Raw genomic sequence first — 16,703 nt, 5'->3', positions numbered from 1 at the left:
TTCCCATAGCCTACATCCTTCCTTTCTTTTGCAACATGAATATTAGGACTTCATTCACCATGTATACCACTTATAATCTACAAAAATCTTATGTAAATGAAGGACACCATTGTATAGTCTTTTGTTCCTGATATTTTGTTATTTTGGGTTGCTCTGCACTGTCTTCCTGCTATGAAATTGGTTAACCACTTCATGTTATTGTTATGAATATCTTCCTCAATTATCTTTAGAGATGGCATATGACTAGGGACCCTTTTATTGTATTTTATTTTAATTTCTTTAAGTTAAACTATGTTTTAATTTCAGATCTTAATTTTTCTTTTCACAGCCAATGTTCTTAACTGATCTTAAAGTAGAAGCTGACAAAGATACAGATACACATTTCAAACTCATGACTCCTGGAAATGCAGATGTATATATTGCTGCACCAACATCCAATGAGAGAAATAACTGGCTTAAAAAGCTAGCCATGGCACAAAAGCATATTATCGACACTGAGAGGTCAAACCTACAAAGACAGCAATCAAGTAAGTTGGGAATACTTTTATCCTTAATATTAGATGTCCAATATGTTTTTCCACATTTGCCAAGTCACACACTTAGTCATATATATCCTATTGATATTTTTCTAAATACTATTCATTCAACTCATCTGTCATCATTTTTCCATGTTTTCATTTTCTTAGAAAATTGTCTTCAAGATCTCTGATCCTTGCATTTATTCCATGTGACAGTTCAGTTTGATAATCGTCTCCCATCTAAATTAAAGGAATAAACTTCAGCTTGAGTAAAATAGGTCACCAGCCTGAAATAGCTAATTAACATAAAGTTATTGTTGTCAATCCAGGAGAGAGCTGACACCCAGCAACTGCTCTCCTTTCCATGCCAAATTGAGCCAGTGACAAAATAGTCCTTCACTAATACAACATAGGCAACATTCCAAATTTTCTTCTCAGAGAGATCTGTGGGAGGTCATGATTACCATTGCCAGCCAGTGCGGTGCCATGGGTTTTCCACTTAGTGAAACTCGAGGCAACAGTTGATCAATTAACCTGTGGCCTCCAAGAAACCAGCAACAGCCTTTGGGTTGGACCATAAGTCACTTAGGAAAGAAATATTATGTTGTTGTCTAGGGATTGTTAGTGTGGGGTATTGTAGTACTTACCTAATTGTAGTGTTCAGGAAAGGAGTAACGCTTGTTGGGTCCCGTCTCCTATTCTCTAATTTTCTAACCTACATAGACTCAAATTCATGTACAGGACCAACTTAATTTACATCTTTGATTTCCAATTATCATATTTAGATTTGAGCTCATTTATTGTTTGAGCTTGGGCTATATCACCTAAGCTATTCCACATATCTATACATCTATATGGAAAAATGTATTTCTTCACATCCTTTTAACATGTGGTTTTAATTTACTTCCATAACCTTTTAAATCCCTCCCATCTTTAATCAGATATCCTCTGTCAATGTAATTTATCCCCTTTGGTGACCTGAATACTGTGATCATATCACCACTTTCTCTTCAATCTTTCAAAGTTGGCCCAGTGCTTTTAGTCTTTCCTTATATAGTTTATCTGCCAGGCTGAGGACCAGTGTGGTTGCTGCCCTCTGTATTCTCTCAATCTTACTTATTGCCTTCACTCTGTGTGAGACCATACTACTGGATGTATCCAGGTTTCAATGAGTTTTTTCATCTCTTCATCCATATAGTGGAATGCCACTTTAATCTCCATTAGTAAATATGTCTCTCTCGCAATCCTGCTATATTTGTCAGATGACAGGTTATCTTTTATCAAGACTCCTAAGTCTTCTCTTTTGCTTTTGTAACGGATTCAGTTCCCAATGAATAGTTTAAGGATGGACTTTTGCCACTATTTCCATTTACAGCACTTTGCATTTTTTGGAATCGAACTTCATTTCACATTCATGTCTCCATGCAAAAATAGTATCTAGATCTTTTTGCAATAGTCTACCATCCTCCTCATTTTTCACTCTTCTCATGATTTTTGCATCATCCACAAACATGTTGGCATAGCTTGTTATTTCTGTTATGTCATAACATAGACAAGAAACATTATTGGTGCAAGCACTGCACCTTGTAGAACTCTGTTTGTTACTGCATTCCATCTTGTCCTTTATTATTGTCCTCATGTATCTTCCCTTTAAAAAGTCTATAATCCATTCTAGTAGTTTGCCACTCAGTCCTCCAGTGTGCTCCAATTTCCACATAAGTTGACTATGAGGTACTTTATCAATTGCCTTCTCTAGGTCAAGTATGATGTGATGTATGTCCTCTGTGTAATGTTTGCATCTGGGGCAGTTTGAACCTGTGGCCATGCCTATTCTGTGTTGGTACTTTTTTCTGGTTAATGGGGCTAGCACCCATTTAGACCTTAACCTTGCTGGTGGTCTGAAATAGTTCATACATGGGGTTTGTTGTCCATGTAATGCCACTATTAACCACTTCCATACGGTGACGCCTACATAGGCGACATGAGGAGCAACTGGGTACTCGATGATGCCGATGTCGCCATCTTGATTATATTTATTGTAGTTGTACCTACGTAATTTCTATTCTCTCTAAACTGGCTTCATCAATTTTCAATGGTTATCAAAATACACAGGTGAAAGAGAACGAATGATTGAGCACTGACTTTATTTTCTATAATGCGATTATTATGTGCCCCGGAGGGAAGAGGTTAATAGTGGCAGTGCCCTGAGATCGGGGGGGGGGGTCACTTGGAAGTGGAGATGGTGAGGTGTTGTGCCACCCCTACTGCAGCGAGTAGTAGGCTGAGACCCAGGCAAAAATGGCAGTGACTCTGCACTCTAGCAGATAATGATGGAGGGGCTGTTGCACCTTCGCCCTACAGAGTTTGTAACATTCGTGATTGTCTTTTCCCTTGTGTAACACTTGCCACCCACAGCGATATCCAAGGCGGATCCTGTATACAGTGGATTCCACCCTTCTACCTGGAGGCTGGTGGATTGTCTCATACCTAGTGACAAGTAGTACCACAGCGCTGATTCTGAAGTATAAAGTTTGCTGCTGTGGTTGGCCCTGGCCATTAATCTGGCCTTCTTGTTGATGATGCCCTTGATTTGTGTGATTGTGGGTGCCAGGAACAGTGTGATTCTGCTGAACCTTGTTGCTGCCTTGGCTGCAGCTTCTACAATAGTGTTCCCTGGTATCCCAGTGCAGACTTCTCATGCTGGTGCAAAAGGTGCAGGGAGTGCTGGATTGATGTCATTAAGTAGATGTCATCATTTATCTTCCCTAACCAGAGGATGTCAGTAGCACCCCTTGAGTCTGTGTAGATCATGACTGCCCCCTGCTCAGTAGAGAGAGTGAGAACCAGGGCCTTGGATATGGCAACAAGCTCCGTCTGTAGAGTGGAGCTTCTGACACTATCCATAGTGCAGTCACCCCAATTGGCAATTGTAAAATCCATCCACACCTTCCCCATCGGCAAAAAAATGGAATCTGCACACCCCTAATGGCAATATTACACAACTGATACAGCCCCACATTCACCTCAAACCATTCATTTTCTCCATTCACACATATCCTACTACCCATGCAAAAACTTTTGACAGAATTCAACTGACTTCCCTCCCAATTCCATACATTCACAATACACTTCACAGTGAGTTTCTGTCAGCCTTGTCATATGTATTCTCTAGGTCCATGAAATCCCAGAAAACATACTTTCCCTTTCCCAAAAAGCTGTCACATATCAGACTTGCAACAAGCACTTCTTATCTGCACATTTTTTCTCCCCTAATCTTAAATTACTGTTCCTCAATTACTTGCCTCCATTCCTCCCCTAATCCTCTCACTCAGTACATGCCCATATATCTTATCAATGACATTCAACAGACTGATCCCTTTTTTTTTAAATAGTTTGTAAATTAAAAATTGTACATGGTGTATAATCAGATTTGTTAGATGAGATATGTCTTAAATAATATAATCTTTATTGTGCTTCAAAGTAGTTCCGATTTTCATTTCAAAGATAATAAAAAAAATTTGCAGGTAGTTCACGGAATTGTGTTTTCATGTCTTTAACAAATTACTTTCAGTATATAAATCTTGTCTTCATGCTTCTTTTTACATACATTTTTATCCTTATATCTTCATGTCAATTCCCAAACCAGAAGAGAGAGATGCTGGCTTCCTTGGCAGAATACTTGTATCTGTCATGGCAGGAGTAGATCTCTGTTGTGTAGAAGGAGAGGGTAAGCAAGGCATGGATAGTGTAGCAATTATATCATATATATATATTTCCTTTCCCATTAAAGGTATGGTAGTATGTAATGCATGGACTTGTGAAGCTATTACTAGCAAATTTTACGCTTGGTAACTAGCAGGTATTAGACTTGTTGATATGTAGTTGCAGAATTAACAGCATTAACACAGCAATTTTTTTTTCATTATTTGTATATTTATCTACCTGTATATACCTAATTGCATTACACAGAAAAGCAGCCAAGCTCATTAGATCTGTCTTTTTTTTTTCTTTGCTCAAATTTAGCCTCAAATTCATTTATGATTTTAGGTTGAAATATATTCTTGATTAGGCTGTTCCATGAAAAACTTCTGTATGCTGTATGTGTGCTACCTGATATTCTTTAGACGTGTTGTTTTTTTAATTATTTCCCTATGATCTCATGATGCTCTCCCCTCCCAGACCAGTTTTTTTTTTCCACTTTCCCCTGATGGCATGAACCTTGCAATCATGTCAACATGGCTCAGTGGTGCAGTGATACTGCTCTTAACAGTTAATTCAGTGATCTGAGTTAGTCCCACACAGGGCTGAAAATTTCAGCATTATTGCACTGCAAGATGACATTCCAGCTCTGGAGGGCAAGGAGATAGGAGTGTGTGAAGAGTCACAGCATTACCTAGAGATTGGGCTATAAGAGCTCTGAGCTCTCATCTGGGAGAGTCATGAGGCCAACACATAATCCAAGACTGTTGAACCAGAAATAACATGGGGAGGAACAAACATACACAGTGATTATTGGAAAAAAGTGTTCAACAAAAGGTGTGAAATAGCTATGAAAAAAACAGATGTAATATAGGGGATGGAGAAAGAGAAGAGCCAGTAGAACAAAGGAAGCATACAAACAAATTAGGAATGCTTAAACAAGAATCTGCAGAGAAAGAAATTTTTAAAAGGGTAGCATAGATAAGTGCAAAGATGAACTTAAACGGACTTACAAGTTTATCAGTAGTAAATTGAGGTACAGAAGGAATCACCAAGCTAATAGTGAGCATTGAGGTATTTGAGGAGGCTCTACCTCAGATTTGTGGGTTCCAAGACTGGAACATATATCAGTGGTATAGTCCCGACACAGAGTGAATGATATAACCAAGGTCGAGAGTATACAAAGGGCAGCAACCAAATTGTTCAGACTTGCTGATAAACCATATGAGGATAGACTGGATGCATTAGATCTGCCAACATTAAAGGATTGAAAAAAAAAGGGATGACTTGACTACAGTATTCAGGTTGCTTAAGGAGAGTGGATTACATTGACAGAAAATATTTCTTGGTTAGGGATGGGAGGACTTCATGAAGACATGAGAAAATTGAGACTTAAATGTATAAAGGATGGGAAGAAATAATTTTCCATACAGGTGGATAAATACTTGAAATATCCCAGGAGGTGATATAATCCATGTAGGAATCATACATAAATTTGAAGCAAGGTATGATAAATGGAGACTAAGAGACAAGACTCCATGAGAATTGAGCCTTTCCTCTGTACTAATATAAGGTAAAAGATTAGATAAATACCTCTCTCTCTCTCACTCTTTTCTTTTTTCTTTCTCTTAATGATGGCAGGTCCATTACAGTGCTTCTAATCTTTCCTTTTATGGTTAATCTGTTAGGCTGAGGATCACTTTGGGCACTGCTCTTTGTATTCTCTTGATGCTAACAAAGGTACTTCCAAATGACAAAATACTAATCAGCTTTTATTAATCCTATACCTGTCGGTGTCTCCTGCCCTCACTTTTTTGTTTTTTTTTCTTTTTTTCTGTACATTTTTTCATAAGCTGTTTTCTGTCATGAATTTCCCTAATGCATCTTTTTACACCTTTCACAAAGTAATGCATGGATATTTGTTTCTCTTTTGGTAATCTAATATAGATGTAGGAAATAACTAAAAAAAAATCACCTTGACATTACATTTTTCTTTAACCATACTAAGTTGCATGACCCTTTTCTATAGTCCGCCGTCGTCAACCACGAGGTATTCTTCGTTTGCATGTGCTTAGCGGCGAAAAGCTTGAAGTCTGGGGAAAAGGTATTGCATAAATTTGAATGCTACTATTATATAATTATCTATCTGTATAATATTAATACATAAATATTTTCATCTGTATTGATTATTAACATATCATTAAATTCTAGCTTTTAGTGGACTGATAAGTGCTTCTTACATAAGCTTTTAGAAATTGTAAGACTCAACAGACTAAGAACTTATTGTATGTTCTATATTTTAGTAATTAGTGTCAGTCAGTCAGTAAAGAATATAACAGTGAATAGATTTAACAGCTATTAAAGGTGATCATATTAGATCATGATACACAGGAATGATAGACATTTTTCCCATAAATTCTTGTTAGCTTATCAGTTGGAAATCCTCTCCTGAGACATTTATTATAATTTTTTTTCTTGTAAGTAGCTTTTTAATTAAAAAACTTACAAGAACAAAATTTATAATAAATATAATTGGGTAAGATTAAGAATTCCCTTGAATGTCAGGACTTCCTGTGACTTGCTTAGAATAAACTACTAGCTATTTAACAAAGTTCAGAATACATCATCAGTATATTGCAGAGAAGGTTTCATATAGAAAAGAATTCTTACAGACAAATTAATTACAACTTATAAGAAACAAAAAGGTATTCTTGTAAAGCTGTTCAGAAGCTCTGTAGTACTAGAAAGTATAACTGTGTAAGTCAGTATTAGATATGAGCTTCTTGGCGTATATGATTTGATAGTGACATAATAACATATTACTTTATATGTCATAGAATATTTATTGTTATATTTTCAGCAGGCTCACTCAATTCCTTTTGTGAAGTGAGCTTAGGATCTCAAGTTCACAGAACTAGTATTGCACAATCCAGGCATCCAAAATGGGACTCCACTATGCAGTTCCTTGTGAAATCCATTTCTGAGGATGTTCTCTGCATTACCGTCTTTGACAAAGGCTTCTTCAAACCTAATGGTAAGTTTTGTTTTACTCTGTAGTACACTTATTAATCAACTCCTTACCTCAAGTTCACTTTTATAGGAATCCTACAGCATTTGAAGCATTGATGATAGTCACCAATCAGACACATAAATCTCTTAGCCAAGATCCCAGGTCCAGTGTGAGGGCTGAATTCCAGCTTAAAGGTCCATACTCCTACTTGAGATAAAGAAAGATAGAAACATTGTTTCCCAGAGGTTGGTGTTTCTATTTCTCAGATAGGAGTGGCACTATATCTAGGCTGCAGAGGAAATTGTTTAACCTCTTAGGATCATAGTACAGGCTCTCCACCCCAGACATGTTATTCACCTAATTGTATTTACCTAATTGTAGCATAAAGGAAAGGAGAAATGCTCATTGGGTTTCCTGTTCTCCAATTTTTTATCATACCTAGACTCAAATTCACGTACATTTCTAACAATCTTTATCCTTGATTTCCAATATCATATTTAGATTTGAACTTGTGTATTGTTTGAGCATGGGCTGTGTTACCTTCTAAGCTATTCCATGCATTTATGTATCTAAATGGAAAAAGTATTTGTTCACATCCTTTAGACATGTGATCTAAATTTTTTTTTTCCATGACCTCTCTGGCGTCAGTCCATTTCAGACACTTTTTATTTCTAATTGAACTAGAAAGCTGATATTTTTACTGAACGTCATGCTCATCATTGTAATCATGCTGACTACTAGTCCCCAACAATTTGTACTTATGCTTTGGGATTTTTTTTAAGAAAGTATTGGTGATGGTTATAGTTATTAACACACTACACATGTGTAGGTCCAGTGCTTATGTTTTGCTCTACTGATATATTACCCTCACAGAATTTTTCAACTGCTCATAACAAATCCTTCTAGAAACTCCAATATAGTTGTTCAAAATGTAGACAAAATTGTCAGCTTTCAAATAAGAAGAAATCATGCAAATAGACCAAAAATTGTCAGGGAAAACTTGGAATGACATTAACTTATGGGAGGGGGGTGATTGAGAAAATGGGTCTTCAAAGTTTACTTTGAGGTTTGGTGAAATATTAAGATAAATCATTGAGTTATTCATTATTCAAGTAAATCAAGGCATTCTAAGTATTTCTAAAGGAAGAGATTGGTAGCCTTTTAGTGGTACAGAGACCTCACTCCTGGGGCTATCTGGAAATGGTATCTGACACTGGCAAGGATTTTGCTTTACATGGGGCAGGCCTCTTCCTTGTCCAGGTACTGCTCCTAGCCAAGATCAACAGCAGCCTAGGAGTCTCCTGCATCATACTGGAGCTCAGGATCCTTCACCTGTATCTTCTGCCTAGGTTTTGATGGACATACTCATTCTTGTTTTTCATCCATCTTCTCCAAGTAGTTGTGGGAGTACTCACTAGAGGCAACTGTGGTATAATTGATAAGCACACCTGCCCAGACAGTGGAAGGTCCTGGGTTTGATTCCCAGACAATACCAACTTTTCAGTAATGCTCCTTATCACATATGGTACAGTGAGTAGAATCCCCACAGCAGTGCATATTCCCAGATTGGCAGAGCCCCAGGAAAGGGAAATGTGTGAATAGTCACTGGAGGCAATCATGATGTAACAGCAAAGTCCAAAGTAACTTGGCCCAGGTTCTTAAATTTTGGGCACAGATTCCAGATCTGTGAGTGAATAGACTCATTAGGGTTCTCTGCTCCAGTCCTCCTCTGCTTCAATGGCCTAGGCATTTATTAATAGAATACGTGTAGGTATTTGTAAGCTATAGGAAACCAAGTGGAAGCAAAGAAAACGTGCATATCAAATGTCAGCAAAGCCATATGGACCATGTGTGCATCCTAGCTCAAGTGCTTGCACCAGTAATGATTCATGTCTAAGTCAATTATGGAAGAAATAGCAAGGTATGCCAACATGTTTGCAGATGATGCAAAGATCATGAGAAAAGTGGAAAATGAGGAGGATAGTAGACTGTTGCAAAAAGATATAGATATTATTTTTGCATGGAGCCATGAATGGGAAATGAAGTTCAATACCAAAAAATGTAAAGTGCTGGAAATGGGCAATAGTGGCAAAAGGCCATCCTTAAAATATTCCTTAGGAAGTGAACCCATTACAAAAGCAAAATAAAAGAAAGACTTGGGGGTATTTATAAAAGACAAGCTGTCACCTGACAGACATATCAGTATGATTGTGGGAGGAACATACAGACTATTGGAGAAGATTAGAGTGGTATTCCACTATATGGATGAAGAGATGATGAAAAAACTTATATCTGTCTTACCACAAAAATCTGATCTACACAACTCCTACCTGTCCTAAACCCACACTGTTCCTCACCAATTACTCCCTCTGTTTCTCTCTTAATCCACTCAATCAGAACCCTCCCATAAGCCTTCCTAACTACACTTAACAAGCTGATCCCTCTGGAACTACTACACTCACACTTGTCTCCCTTTCCCTTATAAAGTGGAACTATACAGGCACTCCTCCAGTCCTCCAGCACTCTACCCTCTCTCAAACAATCATTAAATAACCTCACCAGCCAGTCCACCATCACTGTACCTCCTTTTTTCAGACATTCTGCGTGGCATCCATCCAGACCAGGTGCCTTACCTGCTCTCATCATCTTAACAACTGCCTTCACTTCATCCTTCTGTATTTCTCCTCCATTTTCCTCACTCATCATGGTCATTTTTGTAGCGCTTCCCACTGCAACTACCTTTCCCTCTCTATCCTCCTTCACATTTAGCAACTCCCTTAATACTCTGCCCACCTTCGTCTCACTGCCTTCTCTTCCATTATCATCTCTCTATCTGCATCTTTTACCTTTTCTTCTCTACTTGATTTGCCTCCCCTTCCTCATTTGATTTCTTTCCAAAACATTTTTCTATTACTTTCAAAATTTTCTGTCATAGTCTACTCCATTTTGCATCTGTTCTATTCTTTGCCTCCTTTATCTTGTTCTTTACTTCTCTTCTCTATACATTGTACCTCTCATATGTTTTTTTATTAACTGTCCTAATCTGGCCAATGTTTGGACAACTTTATTAAATCTACACCCATTGTGCTTATCTACTCCTTTTGCTTTTATAATATTCACACTTCACCAGGAAGAAACAAAGGCAAGGATTGAAATATATATTCTTCTTACATCTATGATTACATGACAGACCCTAACCTCCTTCAAGGAAAGGGCACAAATTTTTATTGATAATTGTGCCTTGGTACCAGATTCCTTGAAGTGATTCCACTGAGAAACATTAGGTTTCTAATGGTCATACATACATACATACATATACCAAAGGCTTTTTCCCCCTACATGGAGGGTAGCCAAAAAGAAAAAGGCATAGAAACCACTTCCACCCATTCCATTTCCTATATATTCCACTCCCCTCCACCCTCCTCCCTCCCTCTTATCTTGGCACCTCCTGGATGACGGGTCATCCCTGCATCCTGTCCATTGTCCTGGGTCAGAAGCAGTTTTGCAAGACACAGCACATCCACAGCAAGGCCAATTCATAAATTTGGCGACCCCCCCTCTCCGTCCCCCCATGCAGAAAAGGAGAAGACGGGGAGAAATCCCTTTAGGCTGCATCAATTTTTTTTCTCATACTTACTTCCTCACCCCCCATCCCCCATCCCCTACCCACTCCCCCTCATGCATCACAGCATCATCTATACACAACCCCTCTCCATTCACCCCTATCTTCTGTCCTCTCCCGCCCTTCCTCCACAGACATTCTTCTCTTTTGTAATGCCCCTTTCACTCCATCCTTCCATCTCATCCTAGGACACCCCCTCATATTCACTCCTTCCAATTCTGCCTTCCATGGTTCTTTTACTAATCTTTCTTCACTCATTCTTTCCATGTGTCCAAACCATCCTAATACTCTTTCATCAACCCTGTCTCCTAGTTTCCTTTCCACCCCTGTTCTCCTCCTCACCTCCTCATTTCTCACTCTATCCAGCCTAGTAACCCCTAACATACTTCTCAGACATTTCATCTCAAACACTTTTAAACTCCTTCTCTCTTCTTCTCTCATGGTCCATGCTTCTACCCCGTACAATGCTGTTGGCACAATCACTCCTTCATATAACCTCCTCTTAGCATCCATTCCCAGATGTCTATTTCTCATTATACTTTTTAATCCACCAAGGCATTTACTCGCTTCTCTCAATCTACATTCTACCTCCACCCCCACTCCCTTTCCTGCCACATTCACACCCAAGTATCTAAAACTATCCACTTCCTCTAGTCTTTCACCCTTAATGCTCACTTCCAGCCTGCTGTCACTCTCTCCCTTTGTACATCTCATCACCTTACTTTTGCCTACATTTATCTTCAGCTTCCTTCTTTCACACACCTTCTCAAACTCTGTCACTAACTTCCTCAATCCCTCCTCTGATCCTGCTACAAGCGCAGTGTCGTCAGCAAACAACAACTGGATTATTTCCCACTTTTTTCCATTTTCTTTAATCATCTCCCAGCCCTGACCCACTACCCTTGCATTCACCTCTCACACCACCCCATCCATGTAAAGATTGAACAGCCAGGGCGACATAACACATCCCTGAGGAAGTCCCACCTTTACCTCAAACCATTCACTCTCTCTATTTCTAATCCTTACACAAGCTCTACTACTATCATAAAAACTCTTGACTGCTCTTAACAGCTTTCCTCCTATCCCATATATCTGCAGTACCCCCCACAGTGCCTTCCTGTCTACCCTGTCGTAAGCTTTTACCAGATCCATAAAAGCCCAAAAAACATCCTTACCTTTTCCTATAGCTTTCTCACATATCTGTCTTACCACAAAAATCTGATCTACACAGCCCCTACCTGTCCTAAACCCACACTGTTCCTCACCAATTACTCCCTCTGTTCCTCTCCTAATCCTCTCAATCAAGACCCTCCCATAAGCCTTCCCAACTACACTCAACAAGCTGATCCCTCTGAAACTACTACACTCACACTTGTCCCCCTTTCCCTTGTAAAGTGGAACTATACAGGCACTCCTCCTGTCCTCCGGCACTCTACCCTCTCTTAAACAAACATTAAATAACCTCACCAGCCAGTCCACCATAACTGTACCTTTCCTCAGACATTCTGCATTTCTTCCTTCTTCAGCATTTTCCTTTCTTCAGACATTCTAATGGTCATAAAGGAATTAATTAAATGTTTCTCTTTGATGGGTGTCCCCCAAAAAATTCAAATTGACCAAGGCACAAACTTTATGTCAGATCAGTTTGAACAGAGCTTAAAAGGAGTACATCATACTATTTCATCCCCTTACCACCCTCAATCACAAGGTGCATTAGAACTATTTCATGGCTCACTAAAGAAAGTATGTGCTAGAAAATAGCCCTGACTGGGAAGAAGTACTACCTTTGTTATTCTTTGCAGCCAGATCCACAAAGCAAGACAGTACAGGCTATTGTCCAGCCAAGCTCATTTTTGGTTACAAAGTCAGAGGACCCTATAAGGTAGTAAAAGATAGTTGGTTAACTCTTGATTCCCATGTCTCAACCATTGTATATGTAGAGAGAATGTTAATAAGATTAAAGACAGTTCAGAACTTAGCCAGGAAAATTTTGACTTGGGCACAAGAAAAAATTAAGAGAAAGCATGATAAAAAGACAAAAGAAAGAGTTTCATCCAGGTGATGAAGTCCTCCTATATCTACCTATATCAGGATATTCTCTTTAGACTAGATTCCAAAGACCATATACCATAAAAAAGAAAGTAGGCCCTTTGAATTGCATTATCGAAACACTGAAAAGGTGAAAAAACTATAGAAAGTGTCATATAAACTCTTTGAAATTATTTCACTCCAACAAAGCTGTCCTGGCTAGTGTAATAAAGGAAGGCCCATGCAAATACACCTTGTCACATCCTGATCTACCATTGCAGAGCTCCATAGCTTTGATGAGCTTTAAAAAGAATATAGGACATTTAGGCTACAGTCAACAACAGGATGTTGTAAAACTAGTCCAGGATTACATGCAGTTATTTTCTGATGTTCCAAGTCAAAACACAGATGTAATGCATGGCATCATTCTAACCTCTGACAAGCCCATTAAAAAAGCCCCTTACAGGCTAAATCATGAGAAAAAGAGTATACTTAGAGCTGAGGTAGGGTCACTACTACTAATAGAACCATCCTCCAGTCCTTGGGCTGCACCTTGTTTATTAGTCCCAAAACCAAGAGGTAAACAAAGATTAGTAGCGGGTTATAGGAAATTGAATGAGATTACAAAAGCAGACTCTTACCTTCTTCCTAGGATTGATGACTTAATTGATGATATTGTCTCTTCCAAATACATCATTACCATAGATTTACTGAAAGGTTACTACCAAATATCAGTGCACCCTGAAGCTCAAGACAAAACAGCCTTTGTAACAGCAGATGGTTTATTTCAGTTTAAGGTCCTTCCCTTTTAGTTAAGGAATGCTCCTACTACCTTCCAAAGAATGATCAGTAGGCATATTTTAGGCATGAGAGGAGTTAAGTCATCTCACCTGGTCAACTCACCTGGTAGGGCCATGTCACCCTAAGTCCAGCCAGTCTGGATCAGAGAGGGACAGGCCCAAGAGTCCAAGACAGATACTCCAGTCAGACTACATGGGCAGTACTACTATTACATGTTTATAAAATGACTGGTTGGGTGCATCTTTCAGTGGTGATTATTCTATAAATTTAACAGAATAAGAGAAAAACACAAGAATTGGACAAGCAGCCAGCACAAGGCTGCTCCCCCCCCCCAGCTGAAATAGTTCAATGATACACTTGACATCTTGATTACATCCTCATCCACGTGATATGCACAGGCTATGATCACATGACGCCCACAGTGGGTGGTACAAATGACACAATTATGATGACATCACTTCAATGTAAAAAACAAACAAATAAACATACTGGGATAAAAGATTAAAATGAGAACAATTCTTCACCTAAGTAGGACTTCAATCTGAACTTGAACACAGGGAGGCTAGGAGCATCAACAATTTTTAGGGGCAATGAATTCTACTTCGGGATAATTCGACAAGAGAAGAACTGCCTATGAACCTCCAAATGAGAATGTTGCATTTGTATCTTAAACCTATGGCCTCTAGGGCCAACATCAGGAGACAAAGTGAAGATGTCATTAGGAGAGATGATAGAAAGATCATGAAAGATGCAGTAACAGTATATGAGATCTTGTCACAACAGCCTGCCTTTCACAGAGAACAAACCCAGTGAAGATAGCCTATCAATATAGGGAAGATCAGATAATCCTGTAATCTGTTTTGTCCACCTGTGTTGTGCAGACTCCAATAGATTGCTTTGGCCCAAATACCCTAGATTCCATATAGGAGAAGCAAAGTCCAAGATAGGTTGAACATCAGAGATGAAAAGAGAAGACATGAATTTGGCCGAGTGGGTGACAGTAGATTTCAAGAGATTAGTGGCAATACCCCCAGCTTTGGCAGCTGTACTTCTTATATGTTGATGAAACTTCAATTTCCTATCAACTATAATTCGTAAATCCTTATGTGAGATCGTCAGCCTTGGCACAGCGCTGTCTAGCAAAGCGGAGGTGGAAAGATTTACCGGCAGAAAACCTCAACCCCCAAGAAGCAGCAGTAGCTGCCAACAAGTCTATATTATCCTGCATGCCTGGAAGAGATTGAGTACAGTCAGATGTTGATGATGATGAATGATGATATAACTTAAGATCGTCAACAAATATTTTGTAGTTGCACAGAATCTGAGAGAAGGTATGATTAATGTAAATTAGGAATAACAGTGGCCCCAGAACCGAGCCTTGGGGAACTCCAGATGATATGGTAATATTTAATGACACTTGGGAACAACATGTAATTCTACTGCAAAAGTTCTTTGAGAGATCCAACAAGACCAATTTGACCATCAAGTTAGAAAAAAGTAATTTTAGGCACACCCAAGTATCCTGGAGCTGCAACGTCTACGTCGTGGGACCACCCCCCAACCCCAAGAGTTGGGGGCCAATCAGCAGCAACCACCCCTGGCCATCAGCTCTACGCAGATGGCACCGATCCCCAAGGAGGAGCTACGCCTACCTGGGGGAGTACCACAATCCTTTTTTTCCAACACACAATGTTACATTTTTTCTGCACTGAGGGGTCATTTTCCGGCGATCACCCCTCTTCTTCTACTTTTAGCCGGAGATGTAGAGAGCAATCCTGGGCCCACCACAAAATACACATGCCCAACATGCTCTAAACCCATTACTTCGAGCAGACAGACAAAGGGTTCAGTTCAGTGCAATATGTGCAAAAACTGGGCCCACCTCACTTGTACAACACTTGCTGACACAAACCAATACACAAACACTTGGACATGTTCTACCTGCCCTCCAGTAACCCCAATCCCACCTCCCCAACCACAGCCAACACCCTTACCCACTCCCAATTTCCCTTTGCCCTTACCCCCGATTAGTACTCCCCTTCCTTTGTCCCCAATCTCTCCTTTCCCCCCCTCTGACCCAGATCCTACACCTTCCCCACTACCACCCCAACCTCAACCCCAAACGGCAACATACAACACATACAAAACACACAACATCAACATATTACAACACAACATTGACGGTATTAACACTAAAAAAACATGAACTTGAACACTTTCTTAAACAACACAACATACACATTGCAATTTTACAAGAAACAAAATTAAGACACTCACACAAAACACCATCATTTCATAATTACACCACCATCAGACAAGACCGGACTGACGGCAATGGCGGTGGACTCATCACCCTGATCCACCATTCCATCTGTTTTGTGGACACAAGTGCCACAACCAAAATTCTCCTCCCTACCACAGATAACACAACAGAAACCCAATCCATTCGTATCCGCACAGGCAACAATTCAACACTAACAATAGTTAACATGTACATTCCCCCCCAATCATCCCCCACAGTTCCAAACACCTTCAGACCTCAACTCAGCCAACTAACCTCAATCCCCAACCTGATCATGGGTGGTGACTTCAACGCCAAGTCGTCTGCCTGGTTTGTCGACAACCCTGACACAGACAGAGGGCTTGATATACAGACTCAATTCGACTCATTGACTATCATGAACAACACGCATAATCATACACATATCCCATACCAAGCCCTCTACACTCCCTCCTCTCCTGATATCACCTTTTGCTCCCCCTGCCTAACCCCAACAACATCATGGAGAGTGGTCGGAGCCCTTGGCTCTGACCACCTTCCAATCATCATCACCACCAAAACAAGATGCACCCCAGCTGGCCACAGACACACTTACACCAATTACAAGAGAGCTAACTGGGAAGCCTTTACTGAAGAGACAGAACAACATTTTGAAACACTTAACAGTACACCAATCACAAACATAAACAATGCTGTGCACGCTTTTAATACAATCATACAAAACGCAGACAAGAGATACATCCC

General features: G+C 39.6%; 1 protein-coding gene across 1 annotated transcript in view; it reads left to right on the top strand.

The window, feature by feature from the left end:
• Window positions 1-16,703, top strand: part of Dap160 (dynamin associated protein 160) — a 465,025-nt gene that overhangs the window by 432,411 nt on the left and 15,911 nt on the right. Inside the window, exons 38-40 of the mRNA XM_076192536.1 lie at window positions 329-527; window positions 4,165-4,245; window positions 7,078-7,251. Coding sequence (XP_076048651.1) covers window positions 329-527; window positions 4,165-4,245; window positions 7,078-7,251 — 454 coding nt within the window. The remainder of the gene's footprint in view (window positions 1-328; window positions 528-4,164; window positions 4,246-7,077; window positions 7,252-16,703) is intronic.

This window comes from Oratosquilla oratoria, chromosome 11 (assembly GCF_046742065.1).
Source record: "Oratosquilla oratoria isolate Oo_2021 chromosome 11, ASM4674206v1, whole genome shotgun sequence".
In the NCBI taxonomy this organism is placed as follows: domain Eukaryota; kingdom Metazoa; phylum Arthropoda; class Malacostraca; order Stomatopoda; family Squillidae; genus Oratosquilla; species Oratosquilla oratoria.
This window is presented reverse-complemented; position numbering and strand designations above follow the sequence as displayed.